Source organism: Prosopis cineraria, unplaced genomic scaffold (assembly GCF_029017545.1).
Source record: "Prosopis cineraria cultivar Desert tree isolate PC_DT_omini unplaced genomic scaffold, ASM2901754v1 PC6, whole genome shotgun sequence".
NCBI classification, from domain to species: domain Eukaryota; kingdom Viridiplantae; phylum Streptophyta; class Magnoliopsida; order Fabales; family Fabaceae; genus Prosopis; species Prosopis cineraria.
This window is the reverse complement of record NW_026555337.1, coordinates 6,573,769-6,597,363: the sequence shown is the minus strand read 5'-3', so window position 1 is coordinate 6,597,363 and position 23,595 is coordinate 6,573,769. Positions and strand designations below refer to the sequence as shown.

The 23,595-nt window shown below is 33.5% G+C and overlaps 3 protein-coding genes across 7 annotated transcripts; 1 reads left to right on the top strand and 2 right to left on the bottom strand.

The window, feature by feature from the left end:
* Nucleotides 1-1,809: 1,809 nt before the first annotated feature.
* LOC129313574 (uncharacterized) lies at nucleotides 1,810-5,861 on the top strand. Of its 2 annotated transcripts, XM_054956813.1 has the most exons (2): nucleotides 1,810-4,809; nucleotides 5,598-5,861. In XM_054956813.1, coding segments are annotated over exons 1-2 (2,883 nt in total). In that variant the 5' UTR covers nucleotides 1,810-1,927; the 3' UTR covers nucleotides 5,599-5,861. The 2 variants fall into 2 exon arrangements, with proteins under 2 accessions (XP_054812788.1, XP_054812787.1); XM_054956812.1 differs by lacking the exon at nucleotides 5,598-5,861 and having other exon boundaries at nucleotides 1,812-5,047.
* A 1,134-nt stretch (nucleotides 5,862-6,995) lies between these two features.
* Nucleotides 6,996-11,544, bottom strand: LOC129313713 (basic leucine zipper 61-like). Of its 2 annotated transcripts, none has more exons than XM_054957033.1 (5): nucleotides 11,410-11,544; nucleotides 9,378-10,067; nucleotides 9,135-9,225; nucleotides 8,891-9,017; nucleotides 6,996-8,173 (listed from the first exon to the last, which is right to left on the bottom strand). In XM_054957033.1, exons 1-5 carry the CDS (start codon nucleotides 11,445-11,447, stop codon nucleotides 8,016-8,018), a joined length of 1,104 nt encoding a protein of 367 aa, XP_054813008.1. In that variant the 5' UTR covers nucleotides 11,448-11,544; the 3' UTR covers nucleotides 6,996-8,015. The 2 variants fall into 2 exon arrangements, with proteins under 2 accessions (XP_054813008.1, XP_054813009.1); XM_054957034.1 differs by lacking the exon at nucleotides 11,410-11,544 and adding an exon at nucleotides 11,101-11,242 and having other exon boundaries at nucleotides 6,997-8,173.
* On the bottom strand, nucleotides 11,349-13,381 carry LOC129313714 (pentatricopeptide repeat-containing protein At1g06270). 3 transcript variants are annotated; one of them, XM_054957035.1, is made up of 3 exons: nucleotides 13,259-13,381; nucleotides 13,021-13,146; nucleotides 11,349-12,521 (listed from the first exon to the last, which is right to left on the bottom strand). In XM_054957035.1, the coding sequence occupies exon 3, from the start codon at nucleotides 12,503-12,505 to the stop codon at nucleotides 11,462-11,464; it is 1,044 nt and encodes a 347-aa protein (XP_054813010.1). In that variant the 5' UTR covers nucleotides 12,506-12,521; nucleotides 13,021-13,146; nucleotides 13,259-13,381; the 3' UTR covers nucleotides 11,349-11,461. The 3 variants fall into 3 exon arrangements, with proteins under 3 accessions (XP_054813010.1, XP_054813011.1, XP_054813012.1); XM_054957036.1 differs by having other exon boundaries at nucleotides 13,053-13,146; XM_054957037.1 differs by lacking the exon at nucleotides 13,021-13,146 and having other exon boundaries at nucleotides 13,259-13,372.
* Nucleotides 13,382-23,595: the final 10,214 nt, after the last annotated feature.

Here is a 23,595-nt window from a genome sequence, read left to right as displayed (position 1 = left end):
TTGAAAAACAACATCATAAGTAAATTCTCTAAAAAAATTATAAGTAAATTCTTTATTCCAATACAAGAAAATTAAGATGATATTTAACTATAAAATTTAACAACATCAATATCTGAGAAATTTATTTCTGAACATTTTCATCCCCAATCAGGTGATCAATTCTTCCATTAAGATCGGCAAAGAAATCAACAACATCCAAATGAGTAACATCCATGACACTGTAATCAAAATCACCTTCTCCAGAAGCAAAATGTGTTTCTAACTTTGCCTCTTTGTTTTTACTTTTACTTTTAAGTGATTCTTGGTAAAGATTAATTAAATGTTTTAGAGTACGACAGATACGTGATCAATAACCTTTACCACCACAACGGTAGCACAAATTTTTAGTATTATTATTATCATCCCTACTTATTCCTTTCTTGTGTTTCTCTTTGTTGTTTGTCCACTTCTGGTGGAAAGATGTACTACCACAACTACGGCCACGGCTACGACCTCATCCACGGCTATGGCCACGACCATAGCCATAACCCCAAGCTGATTCATTTGGCACTGCATTTACTCCAGGGAATGGGGTAGAACCAGTTAGGTGAGATTCATGATTTTTCATCAAAAGCTTGTTATTTTGTTCAGCCACAAAAAGACAAGAAATTAATTCAAAATATTTTTTAGAACCTTTTCATGATATTGCTGTTGCAGGAGCACGTTGGATGCATGAAATATAAAGAATGTTTCTTCTAACATATTATCATCAGTGACTTTTCTTCACCTAATTTTAGTTGAGAACTGATTCTAAAAATTATAGAGTTATATTCACTTACAGATTTAAAATCTTGCAAACGTAAATGCATTCAATCATAACGAGCTTGTGGAAGAATTATAGTTTTTTTATGGTTATACCTTTCGGTTAAACTATTCCAAAGAACAAGAGGGTCTTTTATAATTAAATACTCAATTTTTAACCCTTCATGTAAATGGTAACGAAGAAAGATCATGACCTTGACCTTATTTTGATTAGATGCTGAATTATCATCCTTGATTGTGTCTCCAAGGCCATTGGCATCTAAATGGATTTTTGCATCTAGTATCCAAGATAGATAATTTTTTTCAATAATGTCAAGAGCCACAAACTCAAGTTTTGAAAGATTCGACATATAAATACTATAATAAAAATATAATAAGAATTAGATGACATTCAAGATTAAATAAGATTAAAAGGATCAAATGGTTAAAAAATAGATCAAATCATGTATGAACATAAAAATTACTTTGCAATGAGAAACCTTGTCACAAAATTTGTAGATTACCAGAGCTCTTATGCTGACAACTTATGAAATTAACAATTAAAAAATAAAGATATTAAGAGAAGAAATAGAGACAAGAGAATGAGAGAATTTCTTATAGATCATTGTATCCTTCAATACAAATCACATGCTCTATTTATAGCATAGTTTTACACATCAAAGATTACACAAATGATAAAAGCAAATAAATGGTAATTAACTCTCATGATGGTGGGAGTTTCATGGAAAGACAATCAACTCTTATGATGGTGAAAGTTTTATAAAAAAAGATGAAGATGAAGAGGTGATGAAGATGGACATCTATTATCCTTATAATATTTATGACATATTTTATTTATTGTTTTATATTTGATGAGTTTTTTTTATCAATATGTTTCTTTCTTATAAAATGGAGGAAATAAAATAGAAATAGGTGGAGAAAAGAGAGAGGGCAAGGTTCAATGTTTTGGGCAAAGACCAATGACATGCGGTTAGTGGGTCCCAGCAACACGGGAAAAGTTGTCTTTGGGTTCTCATTTCTTCTCCGATCAGTATTTTGAGCTGACCGGTGTTTTCTCTCCTATCGGACCCTAAACTCATTTGGACGCTTTGGAGTCCGAAGTCGCTGCTGCCAGTACTGACATACAATGAGCAGTCCAAATCCTCAGATTGCTGACGATACGTCGCCCTCCCAAAATCCTAGCTTGGTCGAGGATCCACAATGCGAAGACCAAAAAAGCCCACATTTTGATTCTCAATCTTCCAAAACCCTAATCTTGGATGATCAAGATCCTGAACATCCTTCCCAACAGGATGCGAATAATCCTCAGGAAATTGTTCGAGAATCTGAAAATCCACGGGATTCTCTCGTGGAAGGCCAGACTGATACTCAAAACGTGGACGACGTCGACGCCTCTTCGGCTCTCTCTCCTCGGAATGCCGATATCAACGTTGCTGTTGCCGACGCCACTAGTCGTCGAGGTCCGAAGCGGAAGAGAATGGGGCACAAGCGGAATGCTCAAGAAAAGAAGATCCGGGAGAAGTTTCAGGTACTCGTTGAAACTCTAAAACCCGTACCGTTTATACCAGCAAAAACTCTTGACTTTGCGAGCCATGAAACGCTCCTGCGGCGACTTGGGCTGTGGGATTTTGTTCATATTGAGTTGGATAGAAGTATTCGGAGCGATCTTGTGGCGCAATTGATAGCCGGTTACACCCCTTCTTCTCGTTCCAGTTATGTGAATGGGATGAGGATTATGGTGAACCGGGCTGACCTGGGCCGTGCTTTGAAGTTGCCAGTGAGGAAGACTGTCGTTACAGATGATGTTTTGGAGACGCTAGACTTGGCAGAATCTATATCTTTTATTGAGGAAGTCGTGTCAAATTGGATGCTTTTGCATGAGGATACCTATATTATGCCTACTGAGGTTTTGGCCTTTATTAAGACGATGAAGGACGGGCACTTGGAGAAGGTTGATTGGGCAGGATTGATATGGCAGATGGTTGAAAAAGAATTGAAAACCCCACAGTTGGTGAATTGTTACTATGCATCACATTTGCAACAGTTGATTAAGGTACAGCGGGAGGAGTTCCTGAGAGAAGAGCCTAAGGTGGAGACGGAGGCGAAAGATGAGGAAGAGGAAGAGGAAGAAGATGATGATGGCGCTGGTGATTCAAAAATGGGTGGAGTTGAGGATGGGAGTGGTGATTCAAAAATGGGTGGAGTTGAGGATGAGAGCGTTGATTTGAAACTGGGTGGCGTTGAGGATGGGGGCGTTGATTTGAAACTGGGTGGAGTTGAGGATGGTGTGGACGATTCAAAATCATGCAGAGTTGAGGATGGTGGTGGTAATTCAAACTTGAGCGGAGTTGAGGATGGTGCTGGTGATTCAAAAATGGATGGAGTTGAGGATGGGAGTGATGATACGAAGTTGGATGGAGTTGGTGATGGGAGTGGTGATATGAAAATGGGTGGAGTTGAGGATGGGAGTGGTGATAGGAAAATGGGTGGACTTGAGGATGGGAGTGGTGATGTGAAAATGGGTGGAGTTGAGGATGGCAACGGTGATGTGAAAATGGGTGGTGTTGAGGATGGCAACGGTGATGTGAAAATGGGTGGAGTTGAGGATGGAAGTGGTGATTCCAAAGTGGGTGGAGCTGAGGAGGGGAGTGGTGATTCCAAAATGGGTGGAGCTGATGATGGGAGTGGTGATTTGAGAATGGGTGAAGTTAATAGTGGACGAGTGCAAGAGTTGGAGGAACACAACATTGAACTGAGTCTTGGGCAAGACAATTTTGAAAAAGTTGAAGTAGAAAAGGAGCAGGATGTAGGTGAACACATCGTGAACATTGAGGAGTTTAAGGAAAAAGAACCCAGGCAATGGCTTTTGGATAGGAAGAACAATTTAGGTGTCATGGATATTGAGGATCTTAAGGAAGAGCAACATGGGCAATGGCTTTTGGATAGGAAGAACAATGTGGGTGAGCCCTTTTTGCGTCAATGTAATTTCAGTGATGTGAATAGTTTGGATGGTGAGTCAAAGAAAGAAGAGGAAGAAGGTCAAGAAGGGGGAGAAGATGAGGGAGAAGAAGATGAGGAGGAGGAGGAAGAGGCTGAAGAAGATGAACATGATGGAGGTTTCCATCTACCATCAAAGTGTATACCTTTGGAGGGGATGCCTTCAGGGAGTCTCATGCAAGCAATGGAGTTTAATTCTGGGATTGAACTTCGTGACAATTCTATGGGAGATTTTCTTTCTTCTAGAGAAGATGCTCAAATGATATCTGGGGCATCCCTTTTTAATAATGGTCACAAAAGAGATATTGGCCAGGATAATAATAACTCTCATCATTCTCTAAATGGCAGTAACAAGCGGCTTAGAAGTGACAGCCCATGGAATGCAAAACCAGTTGACTTTGAGATGTGCATGGAGCAAATAGAACATTGGATTGGAAAAGCTAGAATGATGTATGCATCAAAAGAACAGTCTTGTGATGATTTAAACATGAACCAGCAAGTCTTGCTGAATGAGCTGCAGAAGCGTGATAGCATGATTGATAATTTGCACAAGGCAAATATGGATGAGAGTCAGAAGAGACAGATGGAGGTATATCGGCTAGAAAAGGAGCTCTATATGATGTCAAACCTCTTGGAGGGTTACAGAAAGGCCTTAAAGGAAACACAGAAGGCTTTTGCTGAATATAGAGCTCGATGTCCAGAAGCTGATGAGCCCCTTTACAAGGATGTACCTGCGTCTGGGGGTCTTGTTCTAAGTGTGATGGAACTGGAAAAAGAACGTCTAAAGCAAGAAGAAGAACAAAGGATGAAGCGATTGACGATTGAAAAGAAATTGAGAGATTTTGAAGGAGGCTGGATTACTAAACTTGAAGATCATCTGAATGGATTTCAGTTGCTGCGTAATAGGTTGCTGACTATTGAAGATCAAGTAAAAGATTTGAATGAATTGAATGCAAAACGCAAGGTTTCACATACTCCGGAATGTGCTACAAGTGAAGAACAAACAGCTTAGTGAGATTTACTTTTTCTGTTCATGTCATGTAGAAGCAACTCATGTTTAAAGTCCAATGAACATCCTTTTGTTCATAGTGTACAAAGTTTACTATTTAAGCTGGTTCCTTAAACTGCAGAATTTTCTTGCATGTGATTCTGTGACCTGGATCGCAAGCTATGGTCATTTCTGAATGTTCATTCAGCCGCAATATTTTATCATACATGCATATGGTTCAATATCATCAATTATTGTTCATTTTGTCTGGCGACATGGGAAATCTGTTTGCTTGATGCATGTTGAACCTATTTTATGTGTCTCATCTATTTTTGACCTAATGATACTAATGTAGAAGAACAAACTGATGCAACTATTGACTAGGACACGTGGGAACATCTGCATCGTCCATGCTTGGTGTACTGAACTTTTTTTTTTTTTTGGGGTAAAGGGTGTGCTGGATGATTTAATATGTCATGTTGATGGTTCTTTAACTTGTTTTACAGTAATCTCAAATAGTTGATGGTATCTAAATTTGTTTACTTAATCACTAGGGTTCCTCCAGCACCGTTTCAGATTGCATGCTGTTGCAATGGTCTTTCCCTTCTCACTTTGAGAACTTAACTTTATCCGAGTTATATCTATTATTTCGAGTGCATAGTAGCATCATTTGAGTCAAATGCTTTTTCTTTATTCTTCTGATTTCCCTTAGTTATTTATCATGCACTTTACTTCATAAGATCAGCATAGAATCTGTTCTATTATTTTATAGAGTGTGTGTGTGTGTTTAAATATTTTGTTTTTGGAATAGGTTGGGATGGATTTCTAGGAATGCTGTCTGCGTCAGGCCTTGCATGGCATTTGTCATCAACTGATCCTGCTTTCCTTAGTTTTGACTTTTACCATAAATAAGAACTTTGACCTGGTGCTCTGCAAATTCTGAGAGTTTAAACTTCACATCAATTGTTTCTCCTTTTCTTTTATTCTTTTTGTAAATTCTTGACATATTATATTAGAGGCGATTGATGTTATGCAAGTTCAAATATTTTCAAGGCTTGATTATATGTAAATTTCTCCACCGTGAGGTTTATTCTAGTGTATAAGATCCAACAGAAGTTGATGCTAGCCTTCCTTTATCAGATGCAATACAGCAAATTGGAATCGTATGTCTATTAATTGTGATAAAAAGCATGTTGATGTACTAATACCAGCTGAGAGTTACCATACATAATTTTACCATGATTTATATTTACCCTCTTGGTAAGGGGAAACTCAGTCAAGTTACTCCTTCCTCGTTATCATATGGTATCATGAGAATTATCCAGTGATGAAGAATGCACCCTGTGTTTCTGTTTATTTTGTATGTGTGTGTGTAGTTCAGTTCCTCATGCAGGAAGGTTTAAAATTCATGTTGCTTCGACTGTGGTGTTTCATTAATGTTTAGTGTGAGAATTAGTGATAAGATTAAGAGTGATGAGCATGGGATCCAAACGTGTGGGTAAAGATTATCAGTAATTATGAGGAATTGATCGAGGTTGCTCCATTGAAACATGTTCTTTGGATTTTGTCTTGCAAAGTCTCTGAATTTGTGTGGCATGCATGAGACGTAGTTCATAGTTCGTTTTGATGGAAAAAATTAAAATAAAAGAAAATTAGTTTTCATGACGAAAATTGAATATTGCAGTTTCATTTCAAAATGTGGAAACAGAAATTACTTGATAATAATTACAAAAATTATGGTGTGATAAATCTTTATCAAAAATAATCTTCCCAGATCCAAATGGCCTCACGTCTTCAATCAAATCTTCTCTAAAAGCGCAATTTATAAGATTGATCACAAGTGTCTTTTTAGTTAGGAATCGTCAAATCGTGTCACGGATGACAACGGCTTGATCACCAAAATAAACAGTAGGGTACTTTTTTAGCACTATTTAATTGTAACTAATGTTTTTTAAAAGAACACGTCCTAAGAATGTTACAATAAAAGGCATAAAAACTATAAATTTGTTTGATGTATAAATAAAATATGCTTACATGGAACAATTAACTACCGAAATTAACCTTAATGTGATTATAATGGTTATTATTGCGTGTGAAAGTATTATGAGATGATAGAGGAACAGTGTTGGTAAAAAATGATAGCGAACATATTTAAAAATTAATTGAACCACAAAAGGTAAATTAACAGACATCAGGCACCCAGTTGATGATCTGTGAATATATATCGAAGACTAGATAATTACATCCAACCATGGCAGTTATAAAGCACATCAACTCCAGAGGATTCCAACCCCAAGACTTCACAATACCTTCCTCTCATGCATTCCAAGTTCTAACTTCCAACACAAGTCCATTATTCTTTTTTTTTTTTTTTTTTTTTGGGGGGGGTGTGGACAAACAAGCGCACCATTCTTTGTTTCCACTTCAATTGCAAAACGCCAAAATAAAAAGGAGGTGGGGGAGGAATCAAAGACAATGATCAACAATATTGCAATACAATAAGATACCATCTCCTTTGCATTTCTAGGTAAACATTCCAGTTTCTTCCAACTTGCGGTAACACAAGTTTCTCTGCATTACACTCATGCACAGTTTTAGTGGTCCCATTCTTTAAAGTAAACACATTACATCACTGCTCTGTTTCGTAGCAGCAGAAGAGTACCAACAGTGGCCTTACCACATTGGATGTGCCCTATTTTCACTCATTTTTCCTCTAACTTCATTTATCAAATGGCTGAGAAGAAGTCTTACTGTCTAAATCTTTGACACCACCCAATATAATGTTCAGTGCATATTTGGAATTATGTTAGCAGAAGCCAAAACGTGGTTTTGGCAGAAGCATCTTTTGAGTTACTTTTGCCAAAACATGGTATTGAGCCCACCCCAACGTGATTCCAAACACAAAGTAGTACTATAAACAAAAGAGAGTAAAAGAGGAGGATATTCATCGCTTCTTCTCCTTCTCCTCCCCTCCCTTTAATGAATGAGAAATTCCTCTATACCATACAACCAGCTATTGCAAGGAAATAATAGTTTACCATTAGTGCATTGTACTGTCAGTTAGTAGACTCAATATCTAAGAATTTATCCCCTCCTATTCTTCTTTCCCCGACCCCTTTCTCCGTTCTAATCCAAGACTAGGAAGTTTTTTCTATACAGTAACAAGAATAACAGTATCATACATAAACTGGCTACGTGATCATTAGTACATTACTATGGGTAAGTATGTTCAAACGTTGAGAAGTTGTTCCTTTTCAGTCAGACCATGGCATTGGGGATTTGGTGAGGGGGAAGCTGAACCTGCAACATAGTCCATGTTCTTGAGGTTTTGTTGGTGATACACTTGCCTAAGCCTCTCTAACTCCCTCTTAAGTGAATCTTGAAGAGCTGCACATCCATCATTAGAATGTAAGAAGCTGTTTGGTTGAGCCATTTCAACTTCGATGAGATTTTGTTATCAAGTTTTTTAACAACACAATATGTAGAGGAGTTACTTAAAAATTGCAATTACATAACAATTGAGTCTTGCTAAACTATGCACTTCTTTTATTTTAATTAAATGATGTGATTACGAGTATTTAAAAATTAAAAATCTCATCAAATTTTTAACTATTTTACTAAAATTTGCTTATGATTGATTCTTTATCCATATTACAAAACCAACCTAACTCCAAGGAGCTTGTTGTACAATTATTTATCGGTTCATTCCGTTCTTTTCTATTTGTCATTCCAGCTCTGTCCTGTTTTCATGAACATAACACTTAGTCGACCTAAAATCTTTTACTCATCCTCGCATACTCAACCTTGTAACCATGTTTCTTGCTCCAATCTTTCCGACGCATTCATTGCGCTGATCACTGTTCCTCTCTCTGTGTGTGTGTGTGTAAAATATAGCATGCTCAGATGCTGTCTTTCGAGCTTATCGAAAGGGACAAAAACATTTAGATTCATCATACATGAATGATCCATTCAGCTTCATTCTGAAGAGCATGGTTGGCTATATAAATTACCAGAAACTCTAGCTCTTAACTGCATATGCATTCAATTTCTTAGCCATTAAATAATTAAATAGCATAAATAAAATCAGTGAGTGAAAATAAATACCATCTTTAAAGATCTTGTCTTGAGTGAGGGCGGCAATTCGTTGCTTTAGAGCACCATTGTCTACATTTAGAAGCAAGCGTTGATGATCTAAAAATGCAACCCTTGGAGACAGCACTGATACTTCGGCCTTCAATTTTTGACAGAATGAGAAAAGCCAAACATCAAACCATGCCACATAAAAATAACTAAAATAAGAATATTGTGGTCATGAAAAAAACAAAAAGAATATTGTAGTCAATTGCACCTGTAAGGAAGTTACACTACGTTCCAGCTCATTTATATATTGCAGCTTCCTCACTCGTGATCTTTGTGCAGATTGCCTATTTGCCAAGATTCTGAAGCAAAACCAGAATTAGGGACGGATGAGATATATTATCTGAATTCGGAAATAATATAATGATGCAAAACACTGCTCCCCATGAAATTGAAATGATAACAAAATCATTCCAAAAAGCAGACTGCCTATTATAAATGCATGATTAATTACCTCTTGACCCTCTTGGGATCAGTGATCTTGTCAGAGGAAGTTGCTAACGTATCATTAGGTTGTATTTCCTGCCATTTGCTTATATGATTATCGACCTCATTGGATTCATTTTTCAATTGCTGCTGCTGATCTTCGTTCTGCTCGTGCAGGTTCTGGTGTTGTTGGAGTTGGTTCGTGATTTCTTTCTCGTCATTAATGCTGTTATGATCAGATGGGCTCGGTGTTTTTGAAGAGGAAAAGGTTAGAGGCATGGCAACCCCAGATAAGTCATTATTGAACATGGACATGAATTTCTCATCATCAAATCTGTCAAACTCATTCTCAGCCTCAAACCTGGGTCGGACATTCCTAGAATTAACATGACAATCGTCCAGCAACACAGGAGCCTCGACGAAGGTAATGGAATCGCTCACCGACCGGCGGTGGGCCTGGCGTCTTGCTGATGAGAAGTCATGGAATTCATCCGCCCAGAAAGGGTCCTTGTTGGAAGCAGCAACATCCAGCGAGAAACTTGCCACAGAAGGCATCTTCTGTTGGGAAGAAGCAGAGAAATCATTCACACATAGCACCGCGTGAGGGATCTTGGGTGGTAATTGTGCCATGGAAATACTTTTTCCCTCTTCCAAAGATGTTAGCACAAACACAGCCCGCAAAATCCAACAGAACCCAGAAAGATAGATAGCTGCCTTCCTATTTGTATGTGAGCATGAAAGATGGAAGAGAAATGAACAATTATTGTCTATCCAAAACTATGAACGACGCATTGTGTAAATATGTATCCCCTCAGGATTACAAAGGAGGGAACCACGAGATCATGACAAGACGGAGGAGGAGAAACAGAAAACTAACTAATAATACTCTCTCTCTCTCTCTCTTTTTCTTTTAATTGTTCTAGTGACCACTTTTTTCTCTTTTTTATTTCTTAATATACATACGCCTTGAAAATTACCATGGGTCTGAAAAAGTTGTTAAAATTAATTCTCAAAAATAGTCTATATAAAAAATGATTGAATTTCATTAAAATTTTGTTTTCCCCCAAAACAACCTAACTTGTTTTGATAAATTTAAAAGACTAATTATAGAAGGTAAAAACAAAAGGCTGAAATAGAGAACAATTTCAATATATAAATATATAAGAGGCTGGGAAAAAAGAAAAAAAAGTATAAGAGAAATAAATTATACGTAATTAAATCACCTTCAATGCTTTTTCTTCACAATACTCTCAAGAATAAAGTATCTGGTTACTATTATTCACTATTCTAACATTTAAATCTTAATAACAATATAATATGAGAATTGAAAATCACTAAATATTATTTAAATTTTGATTACGAGAAATTTGTATTTCTCAATTTAAAAACGATTTCTCAAGTATGTCAATTTAGAATTAGTAATATTTAAATTTAGTTAATAGTATTGTTTTATCATTTCAATATTTTATATGCACAATTTTAATTGTCACTTCAGTTGCCACATTCATCTGATGGAAGGAAAAGAAGAATTCAAGCTAATTTGACCAACTGACTGATTTCATAAGTGAACCAAAACTTTTTATCGATTACTTGAGTGCACTAACTGGTTGTAATCCAAATTTCTCAACGTTCTAACAACTTCTGCATATTCTCATGACAACAAATAGTGTTACTGCCAATTTAATGCTTGCACCAAAGTCAGACCTTATGTTCATTTACTTCTGTTTGGTGGACAAAAATTTGGAACTTACATTGCTTCCAAGATGCTTGCCACACCGAGAATCACCAAGCCTTTGGTAATTGGAGCTGACTATAACTAGTTGAGTTAACACTTCTTGATTCATTTTCAGAATTCAAATCCTGCCCAAATAACTCCCATTTGTGCAATATATTATTCTCACTCTATTTTCGCGTTCAAAACCTTCCCCAACATATTTTATAAGACCCCAGTACTGCACTTTCTCTACGTCAAAGTTTATGATCATCTTACAGAGGGGTGTTTAACTGGGGAAAAAGGACAATAAAATGTAGATGCTGAAGTCTCTGCAACATGAACTTACCCTCTTAGGCAATAATATTTTAGCCTAGCCCACCCCATTAACAATTTAGCTGCTAAGATCCAAGTGATGCAAATCTTTGCCTCACAGCACAAGCTATCTTCCACTCACCAATACTAGCCAAACCTTCAATTATCTTATGCCTGACCTTGATATATGGTATAAAACCTCTTTCGGTCATCCTCATTGCAACCTTTCCAGCCAAAAGGTACTCGGCTTTCTCCAAGCAACCTTCAATCACCATCTCATAACTCTCAAATCCAACAGTGTAACCCTCATTCTCCAGGAACTCAATCATCTCAACTGTTTTCCATATCTCCCTATTTGCCCGTAATGCTGCCAACAATTTCATTAGTGATCCCGGTCCTGGGGTCAATCCACATTTACCCACCATTTGCTTCATCAAGTCCAGTGCCTCAGTGGTCCTTCTTACTCGGCATATTGCTCCAATCACAATATTGTAACTTTCTTGATCAGGAAAGCATCCTGCTCCACTCATGCCTTTCAGGACTTTAACCGCCTCCATCCACTGATCAACAGCACAAAGCGATGATAGTAGATAATTACAGGTCTTGCAGTCAGGTTGATATCTGATTGATTGCATCTGAAGTAAAATGTTAGAAACAGAATGACATTGCTGTCGTTTGTTCAACCAAGCAGATGTGAGGAGAACATGGGTTTGAGGAACAGGAATGCAACCAGAACGAAGAGTCCGTTGTAGAACGGCAAGAGCAAGAGGGAGGGAATTGGGGCTTTCAAGAGTATAGGAAAGAAGATATGAATAAGCTGTCTGAAGCTTAGAACGAGGTCTAAGGGGTATGAATGATTGCAACATTTCATCAATGATTTGCACTCTCGTGTTTTGGGGAACTGAAGAAAAGAAAGAAAAAGGATTGGGACTTGGACAGGGCTCTGAAGAAATGAGAAGATTAGGAATTTTCTCATAGTTTTTGGCTTCTACTTCAGCTCTGACAACCTGCTCCAGCATTCGTGATGGTAGCGCTGAGTGAATTGAATGACATTGCTTCAGAAGAGGACGGAAATGAAAAAAAAGTTTATAGTGCTTTATTGTTCCAATCATCATTCCTGATAGACTCATATGGTACTGAAGCAGCCTGTGCCATAAAAAAGACGAAACCTTCAGGGTATTGTCAGAGAAATACTTACGTTGATAGATATGGGGAAGAGTGTGAACGGATAAATAAACATGCAAAAAGAGACAACATAGCTTGACTTTATCTAGTAATCCTAATAAAGCTTGAAGAACATCTCCCTCATACTTGCATGCCAATAAGGAGGTTCCAAGTTATATAAATTGAAGTCAAGGTAAGGTTGCAATTATAATGGTTGGCCACTCTGTTTCAATCATGGTTCTCTTTTTCTTTCAAGCATTTCATCAAACACTTGGTGTACAGTCGGGAACATCTATCATGATATTCAAGCCTTTTCTCAAACAACATGCAGGCATGAATCAAGGTACACAAGACATTCAGCGCAACAAATTCACCGGTTCACCAATCAACTTCAATCCCCTTTTTCAAACTCACAAGAAAGCGTTGGAGGAAGGGAAAAAAGAAAAAGCTATAACATTAACAATATGTATGGAAATGCTACCTAAAAGTGGACGAAGGTGGAAAATAACTAACTAATAAAGCAAGTCTTATGACCCCTCAGTTTCGGTCAGGGACCTTGGTCCACTCTCCTCCCCCGTCTCGAGTGCGAAAACGGTGAAGAAATCATCTGCCAAGAGGCCATTTGATATGAGCAATCGATAAGAAGGGAATCGTTAAGTGGCGTGAGACAGAAAGAAAGAAGAAAAAAGAGGAAGAAAGAATCAGACTAAGTCACCAACTTAATAGAGATAAATAGATGTCAAGCTTGCCAAAGCATTGTACGGGATCAGCTCCGCTACTATTCCTCCGTCTGGTGGTCTGCCTCTCTGGGCCGGTCCGGATTTTTACTCTTTCCGTTTCACTTTCAAGGAACGAAGACAAACTGGGATGAATCTTTTTTTTCTTTTTAGTGTAAATTTTTTTCTAGAATCAATTTTATCAATCACTAAAAAAAAATATATTACAATCTTTAATGGCGGAAGGTGGTAAAAACAAAGAAAAAACCTAAAATACAATACAACACACAACTCACAAAATAAAATAAAAGCAAAATAACAAATCAGAAATAATATCAATATAGCTCAAGTATAAAATCAAAACAGCATATTAGCCACTTGTCACAGTCTTCGAACTCCTTTGTCTTTGAACCATATTAACATTAACATGATCAACCTTTTAATTTTTGTTAAGTTAGCCGAACCTTTAAAATGTAGGCAAAAAAATTATAAAACTTAAACACACAAGAGAAGAGAGCTTGAATGAGACAACTTAAAAGTTTAGAATTTTGTTTGGTTTTCTTGTTGTTACTTACAAATGAGGGGTGATGAGGTATTTATAAACTTTTCTCTTATTTTAGAGTTTTCTTATTTTTTTAATGGATAGTGGAGATCAATCCAATTCTATAATTTACATTCATTCTCTAGAGTATTTTATAAAAATATCTACAATAAATATTTAGATATTTACAAGATTGTTTTTACTAACCTTTAAAAATGTGTAGAATATTTTAGGATCGTCAATAGATCATTACTCTCTTTCTAAAAGATTAATCCTTTAAGACGTGCAGTACACCTGTTTATATCTATGACCCTTTCCGAATCCCTCCAATATAAGACCTGATAGCTCCCCCAACTAACCTATGACGCCCCCATCATGGACGGCCCACCAAAGAGGTCCATTGACCAAGCAAACTCGAGTCTGGCTTTAATATCACTTCATTATTTAGCTATTATTCTCTTTCTAAAAGGTTAACCTATTAGGACATATAATGCACTTACTTATATAATCAAATCCTCTTCAAATCTCTTCGATATGAGACCTGACACACTGCTTCCTTAATTTTAGAGAAACTAGCATAAGCCAAAAAAAAAAAGTACAGTAATAGCTTCTAGACAAGTGACTATATGTAAAAAAGATATCACATCGAACATATTTTTTTAAAACCCATCACTATTAAAAAGTTACTAGCTTCATTACCTTGATGGGATATCAAGGAGAAATAAACATCTTTACATGATTCTTTAATTGCAAGAATATCCTGCACAATTTCAAAGCATTTTCAGTCGTGATCAGAATTAAGTCTTTGGGCTGAATTTGAAAGGCACTATTTTAAGGGTTTGTTTATTAACGCCGGATTTAATACTTCTATTCTATTTGGTCTAAATTATGGCCTTTCATCTTTCTGTTTGCAAGCGGAACAAACATTCTTAGTGTAAAATTTTTTTTAGCTGACGTTCCTAATGTAATTATATCAGTTAATAGTAAGTTTAAAATTATCGTTAGTTTAATTGATTTATTGTTTATCTTATGCTGACCTGAAAATGTGTGCGTATATTAAATTATTTCTCACGCACATGTGTGTGTGAAAGCAGGTTTGTTATTTGAAACTAGTGCGGATTGCATAACGTTTGGAAAATAAATTATGGAAAAAAAAAAAATATATATATATATATATCCTTAGCCATCATCTAACTCTGCATAGTATTTTAATCTACCCTTTTAATTTTGTAAAAAAATAAAATCAGTCATTTAATCTTAGTATCATTAATTTTAGTGATAGAAAAATATCAATGTTGCATTGTAAAATGCTAATAAAATGTTATTAAATGCTAACGTATTGAGATTAATTTTAAAAATATAAATAATTGGATTTAAAAAATCATCATATAACAATCCTTTTTCAACATTGAAAATTTGTAATGTTATCATTTTTTTATTAATAAAATTAACTATATTAAGGTTAAAGGACACTTTATAAAAAATAAAAAATTAAATATAAATATTGAATAAAATTAAAGGACAGAAAGTGTGCTTTTGCTAAATCATATATTCATTATTTCTATTTACAAGTCATAAATAAGTTATTTAAAATTAATTAATGTTTTTAAAATTATCCAATCCTTCCACAAATATCCTTAAATGTAATAAATTCTGACACAATCTTGGTCGTCTCTCTTATCACTCTTTCCACCGTAATAAATCAATAATATTCATATCAAGGGTTCTATTGGAAAAATTATTAATTTGTTTATAGATTCTGCAAAAGATATTACTTATAAATAAGAAAGTAAAAAGCTTATGGAACATGATTTATAAATAAAAACGAGACAATTCAGAAATAATTTGATTTGTCAAAATATACTTACATCATATATAAATATATAGATTTTTTCTTTGGGAAAAAATAATGTTTGATTTTGGATTAGCTTTGCCACCGAAAAGCTTTCTGATTGCGCACAGGACATGTTAATGCGGTCAAAAGCAGAGACAGCTTTAGTGGCCTAGCGGGGCACTTGGTCATCTGAATCCTCTTCAATCTTCATAATGAAAAGATTAGTGCCATATTCTCATTTGAGTTGAGTGTTTTTTTTTTTTTGTCATCATTAACGTTAATATTCTTTCCACCCAAAAATATATAAAGGGAGAATCAAATTCAGTTCCCTTCCAAAAAAAATTATTATAGATAAGGATTAACAACAAATTTCATTTAAAAAAATAAATTATATCTTTATTTTAACAACAATATATTTTGCATCAACAATATATTTTGTATTGATCCTTATTTGTGATTAATTCTTTTGGAGGAAGCTGGCTCTGATTTTTTCATATGTCAATGCCTAATCTACTTAATTTATCATCATTCAAATTAAGATGTATGTTTTTTTTTAATAAACCATGTGCATGGTATATGCTGGAGATACTAATAATATGAATTCAGAGCAAGTCATAATCAAGGGGGGAAAACAACCTCTTTCAATAAGATTTATTATTATTCACAAGGCTCAAATTTAAGATAACTATTTGGTGTGGTTGAGTCTCGATCCACCTAACCCAACTATTATTGTCAAAATTAAGATGTAATCTTATTTTATATATGGACTCTCAACCTGTAGATGTAGATTTTTTTGTTGATGTTGACATTTCTTTTGGAGTCATCTAATTTCTAATATAAAAAAGGCAGAAATTCTCTAAATCTTGAATTTATAATATTCCAATATATATAATTCATGACAAAATATGATGTTAATTGATTTCAAAATAATAATTCTGTGGAAGGCCAAAAATTACACATATATCAAATGATAGTTATCAAATTGAGATGTACACAATGATATTTTGCCTTCAACAGCAATATATTGTTGAGCAAGAAGAAATTGGAAATCATTAAACATAAAAATTTGAGGTGTGAAAAGAATTTGGCAAAGTTGAGCAGGTTTGTTGGATGATCAAAGACACTAGAAATGACCAAGATTTCTTCCCAGATGGCGAGAGCCTCCACATTGATATGTATTTAATTAAATTGTCGGCCTAAAGTGGCATTGAAATTAAATAGAAGAAAAATATAGCTAGAATGATAAAATCTAAGATTTACATGTGACAAGCGAGAAAGAAAAACCAACAATTTTATGTTTTCATTTTTTTATTCAATTTTATGTTTTATTTTATGATGACATGTCCAGTATTGTTAGTCTAAATATGACTAGTATTGTTAGTCTAAATATGACTTGTTAACATAAGTTATGCTCACTTCCTTCAAAAATATAATACATTTTTAATTGAATCATACATCTCAATAAAGAAGTTAGTTATTTTTAAATTAACATTATTTTTTTATATTATCTTTATTAATAGCACATTTTACTTTAAAATAAATATAAAGTAGTTTATCCATTAGAGACACTTTTGAAAAATGCACATTAATTACACATTAAAATAAATTTTTAACTTTCAAAAAATATTTTATATTTTTGATTGGATGGAGTGTTATTCATAAAAATTTGACAAGTTTTTCGATATGTTGAATAAAAAATGATGATATGTATGACATGACTTAATATAAAATTTATATTTTAGAATGCTATATTTTATGGTTCATTACACAAAGTATGAGAATTGACATTTGTTTATAACTTGCAAATGAATATCTAAAATTCAGAATAATTAGACAAATTAATGACATTTAATTAAAATAGTTTTCATCATTTTGACGAGCTAAATTAGCCGACACAGCATTACTTTTAGTTTGTTTGTCTTCTAACCGATGATGAATGTATACACGTAGAATAGATTATTTCAAATTATAAACTATAAAGTAATTAATTATAGATTTAAATAAGGATAAAAGAGTAAATTAGTCTTTAAACTATAAATTCAAGATCATTTGGGACCTTAAACTTATTTATTATACAATATTCTCCTTCATTTAAAAAAAAAATGGTGCAATACGGCTCTTTCTATTAACAAAAATTAACTTTAATCATTAATTAGCTAAAAAGCAACAAAAAATTATAGATAAAAACCCAACAAATATAGAAAAAGATCAAGAAATTTTGTGGTTCTATTATGTAATTTTTGAGATTATATTCTAGTCAACAACAAGTTAAAGTTGACTTTTATTAATATCAAAGACTAGATTGTATTACTTTCAAAAGTTGAAAGGAAATATTTTATATGTTGCTTTTGTCTTGTTTTAGATCCCAAATTAAAGTAACTATGGCATAAAAATAGTTGAAAAATAGAACATATTGTCTCATTAAATATTGTATGTGTTTTGCGAAGAAAGGGAACCAAAAAGGAACTAAAACACACCAGAGGACAAAAAATCACACTCTTGGTTGCTCCCGATCATGGATGAAGAAAAACTGAAAATGTTGGTGCTTGCTTCGATCACGAGTGGATGAAAATGCAAAGGATTCAATCGCGGATGAACGAAAAATCAGAAACACTTTACTATTGTAGAATTAATCCTAAATTAAAAGAATTAAAATAAAAATGGCCAAATAGAATTGTGCTAACAGGCTTTTAGGTTTTGAGATGCAAAAACTATCAATAGAACCTTTAGGAGCCTCAGTTGAATCATTCAATTTCAGATCTAAAACTTACAAAATTCAGAAAAGTTTCTTTCACGCTTTGAATACTTCTATCTTCTCTTCTCCTCTAAATTCTCTTCATGTCTTTTATTGAGATATTTTGCAATAACTTTATGAATTCTTTTTAAATTCTCAGTCAAGGCAAGGAGTAGCCTAACTGGGATAGTTTTACTTTTTTGCTTGTTTTTATTTATTTTCCCTATTAAACATTAGCTTTTATTTATGAAATTTATATGTTTGCTTTTATTTCATGTCTCTTAATTTAATTGTCTTTTTAATTTTTGTATAGATAGTTACTATGTAAATTGCCTGTGGGCAATTTGATAAGCTAAGGTGAAGAACCTACCTAAACTTAAAGAGATAGGTATGAATAACTAAATTAGGAATAAATTAGAGACTTGTGATAACTTAAATAGTAACTTGATGGTTTAGTTAGAAAATAAAATTTATGAGAGCTGAATTTAATTTTAATTAAATACATCATAATATATTCAAAGATAACTAGAGCAGCTTATAAATATTATCACTATAAATGAAAGGCAATAAATAACTTAGAGTAAGTCATCTTAGTAATTAAATCATGATCCCTACTCTCTAGTGCTTATTTCATTAGTTAGTTTATCTTTTTTATCGTTGCTTTTATTTTCATTTTTTAATTAATTATTAAATCCCTTCTTCAACTACTTTCTTTTCTAAAATAATAAAGTTAATTGTTTTCTTTTGGATTTGACTCTTGAAATGTTTCATGACTTTATTATTATATCGATCTTGTACACTTGCGAGAGCCAACCAACATTGCATAATAAATAACTTTAGGGAGACAAACGTTAATTTATGAACCAATGGTTTAGAGATCAATTTACTCTTTTACCCTTTAAACCATACTTTGATCAAACTAGTTTGTAAAATGAAACATAAGCTCAATAAAATGATGCCCGCTTGAGTATGAAAAATAAAACTTTTTACAAATAATATGAACACACACACGGGATAATGAAATTTCGGTTGCCTCAAATTTATTGGAATCATTTGGTATGGTTTACTCCTTATCAATCAAATCTCTAAAATTTCATAATTATATTCTTATAACTTGAAGAGAAAATAACACCATAAGGATTATAGTTGTGTACACTTGTGAAATTTTAAAAATTAATTGATAAAAATTAAATTTTAAGTACCAGATCAATCAATGACTGAAACAAATTTGAATTATTCATGTATATTTATACATCATTACCTGAGTAATAGTAGGGAGGATGGTGCTGCTGAAATTGATGATTAAGGACAACTTCGGACTTGAAACTCTCAGTCTGTGAAAAGTCAAATCCATACAAAGCAGAATCCACAATGACGTTGTTCCTATGATGAGGATCATGATGATGATGAGAAAACTCTAGCCCATCCTCAACCGATGATCTGTCTCCAGTATTATTAACCAAGTGATGATGATTCTGAAAGCTCTTCAATTCTTGATGATGATGATGATGGAATGGTAACTGCAATATCTGGTGAAGATTCTGATGATCCTTTATTAGCACATCATTATTAATATTAATATGAAGGTGTTGCAAGAGGTTGGTGTACTGATCGTGGACCTTCTTGTATTGTCCATAAGAACCCAGAATCGGATCTTGCTGCCTGCAAAATGCTTCCCAAGTGAGAGAATCCACCACCTTTCTCGATGCTCTTCTCTGACCTGTTTCACTAACTTGGTCATGTTGCTCACCCCGAACACTCTGTGTACGGCTTGGAATTCTCGGTTCCTATTGGCTGGGAAATGAGGTGCTAGGGCACAGTTCACACTGCATTTTTTTCTCTGATGCTTGCATGCTGCGCATGCTGCATGTGTCGTTTCATTCTTGTTTCTCTGCATATTATATATATTCTGCACAAACAGCAATAGCACAATCAATAACATCACGAAAATAAATTTAAACCCTGCAAAACATTTTATGTAAATCAACCGGACCATATATTGACACCTGTAGAAATGCCCGTATAGCTAAACACACACACACAAGATTGAAGTGACGTGACTTAAACGGTGAGAAAAATATATGGGATGGATGTCGATAGATATACAAATTTAAACCCTCTTTATGCAATGAAGAAGAGATGGTTAAAAAAATACGAATAAAGAAGAAAATCCTAAGATTTTGCGCGCGTAATCTAAATCATTGTTGGGCTCGTCAGAAACATCATTTGGACGATGAAATTGTTACTCTTGCTATATACCACGTACGCAGGACTTATATATTTTCCAATGATTTCCGCACTTGATTTTGCGTTTTTATTGTCTTTGTATTTTTTTTTTTAAGATTACATCTTCGTTTTTCTATTGGGTTTTTGTTTTCACTGCGTAAAGCCCTAACTCTAGGACTAATTGAGGGAAAAAGCTGCATGCATGCTTTCCTGAATTGAACTTAACATCGATTATTATTTAAAAAATGACTATTTATATATATACATGCATTCTATCGTCCTGACATATACTGTATTTTGGTATATTTTAATTTAAAAGGCAAGATTTATGCACTTGGCCTAATATACTTTCATCCAATCAAATTAAATAAGTAAATTTTAATGTGCTAGTAATATTAATAACAAGAATTTGTTGTAGAATAAATAATTCATATATTAATTTAATTGAAAACAAGCATCTTAAGCATATAAGGTTAAATATATAAGTTTTTCTCATTTTAAATTCAAATATATCTATTATCTGCATTTTTATGCACATTTTTTTTTGTAAATAATATGATTTATTACTATATATTTTTATACCTCAAAAGGTTAAATCCTTCTTTGTTTTTCCTTAAGCAAAATTGCTGAATCCCAGTCCTTGATCCTATTGTACAAAAAAATTCATCAAAATGTTGTACCGATCTCTTTATGGTAAAGCTGATCTTTTAAGAAAATATTCACAAAAATTTTTTAAATTCGAAATCATGTGGAAGATCATATCTTCCTGAAATTAATAATAAGGAATCGTTACCAAGTTTTAAATAACTCAGGTTGACAGAAGAAGAAGAAGAAGAAGAAACAATTGTAGTTTTTCCCGCTATCATTATTTTATTTCTGATCTATTAATTGATTAATTTTTTTTGTCATCCATAAAATATGGATATTAAAATGTATTATTCTTTTTGGCAAGAAATTAAAGCAACAATAGTACTACGCATATATTTGTTCATTTCATAAGTGAGCTCATGTAATAAGGGTGTGGTGAAGTGTGAATAGAGGCCAATGGTCCAAAGCCCTCAAATGCAAACAGAAAACAGGGGAAAAGAACTTGGAAGAATGTAAAATTTTGCATCAAATAAAAATTCATGAGGTTAATAAATAATCGGAGGGAGAAAAAGAGTTCAGGCAATTTCATAACAAGTAATTAAACAGAGGAATCATATGAAAAAAGGACAAGAATTGACAGGAAAAATGACGGAGAGTACTTCAATAATATAACTAAAATGCAAACCTTGGAATGGAAATAATAAGGAAATTTAATGAGGATGGAAGAAAGTGATCATTTGTATAAATAAGATGTGCAATTCTTTGTTTATAAACCACGAAAAGATGGTTCTCTTGCTCTCTTGGGTTCTGGCTTTTAGTAGGTAGTTCATATGATATTCATCACAAGATTTGCATATTTTAATAAACTCGTTTAAGATTTCTGTTCATCTTTCTTACTTATATTCTTCGTATTAAGGACCCCTGAAATTGTAGGACTCCCTTTGAAATTGTTAAAGTCTATGGCATGAGAAATAGATAAATTTGAGAGATTAAAATAAATTGCAATCAATAGGCATTGATTATAGTAAAAAGGAACTTGGTGCGAGGCATCGGGTTTTCAGTTCGCGATGCAAAAAACGTTTTGAAAGAGTTAATCTCGATTAAGCTTGACAACATAACGCTCGAGTATGAGTTAATCAGATAGCTATTAAAAAAAAAAAGATAGATTGCAATTATTGAGAAATTTGGAATGGGAAATATGATTAATTATTAATGGATTCATATTGGTGACAATCAATAATTATTTACCATGTTTTTCTTATGAATTTATATTTTACCATATAACTCACTCTTCCTAAAAAAATGTTCTCTGCAAGAAGAAAATAGGAAATACATTCATCTCTTTTTTTTTTCCTTTCTGAATTCATTGTCATTTCCTTTATGAAAAATATTCTAAAGTTGTCACCAGTTTTGTCTGGTGATTTGAGTTTGAGGATTAAGTGGGTACTAGTTGTACTCCAAAATAATTATAAAATTCTTCTATTATCTTATGAGAAATTAATAATCTCATTATGAACATGCATAACTCAAGAATTTTAACATAATCCTCGCAAATTTAAAGTTTAGTTATAGCTGATTAAATTTTTTTATTAATGTAGATAGTATTTTTGTCCTTTTGCTATGATGATGGTCATTGAAACTAATCATCAAAGCATGTTCTTGACATGAGGCCAGTTAATAAATAAAGGATTACTTGACTAGTTGAGTGACGTCCACCGAAAGTAGCATTAACTAAAACAGTAAATTACTTCAAATCACACTATCAAAATCAAAATATCCAATTTTCTCTCTCATACTTGTCTATACGGCTTTTAATTTTTCATTATCATAACTTGAAAATGCATAATATGCTTGCAAATTTAAGAAAATAAAATTTATATGTAAAGTGTATTTATCTTTCGTGTTTTCTGACTCAATGATAAAAATTACTTCTTTGTTGATAACTACTTTTGTTTGAATGATAAGATCAAAGTTAATTGTGAGATCACTAAAAGAAAATAAAAATTTGTAACAAATTTGCAACGAAATCTAAATTTGTGACAAATTTTTGTGTGACATGCGATGGAAATGTGAAATTTCGTCCCAAGAAAATTACAACAAAGAAATTTGCGATGGATTGATCTATATTACATCTGCCGCAAAGATCTGAATTAATTATATTGTAAATTCCATTGTAAATCCGTCCAAAATTTTCTATATTTTTAGTAAAGTAAATGATTTATCTTTAATTATATATCCATGTACAGAATAAGAGAGCGTGTGTGTGTGAGCGTGTTGACGATGATGGGATGAATCGAGTGCTTTACAGATAGCAACGATAATTTTCAGTTGGGACATGATTCGAGTCTCGAAGTAAAAGCAGATTGATGATTGCAATTTGTGCTTATAAAATAAATGAAAAGAAATGAATTTGGGAA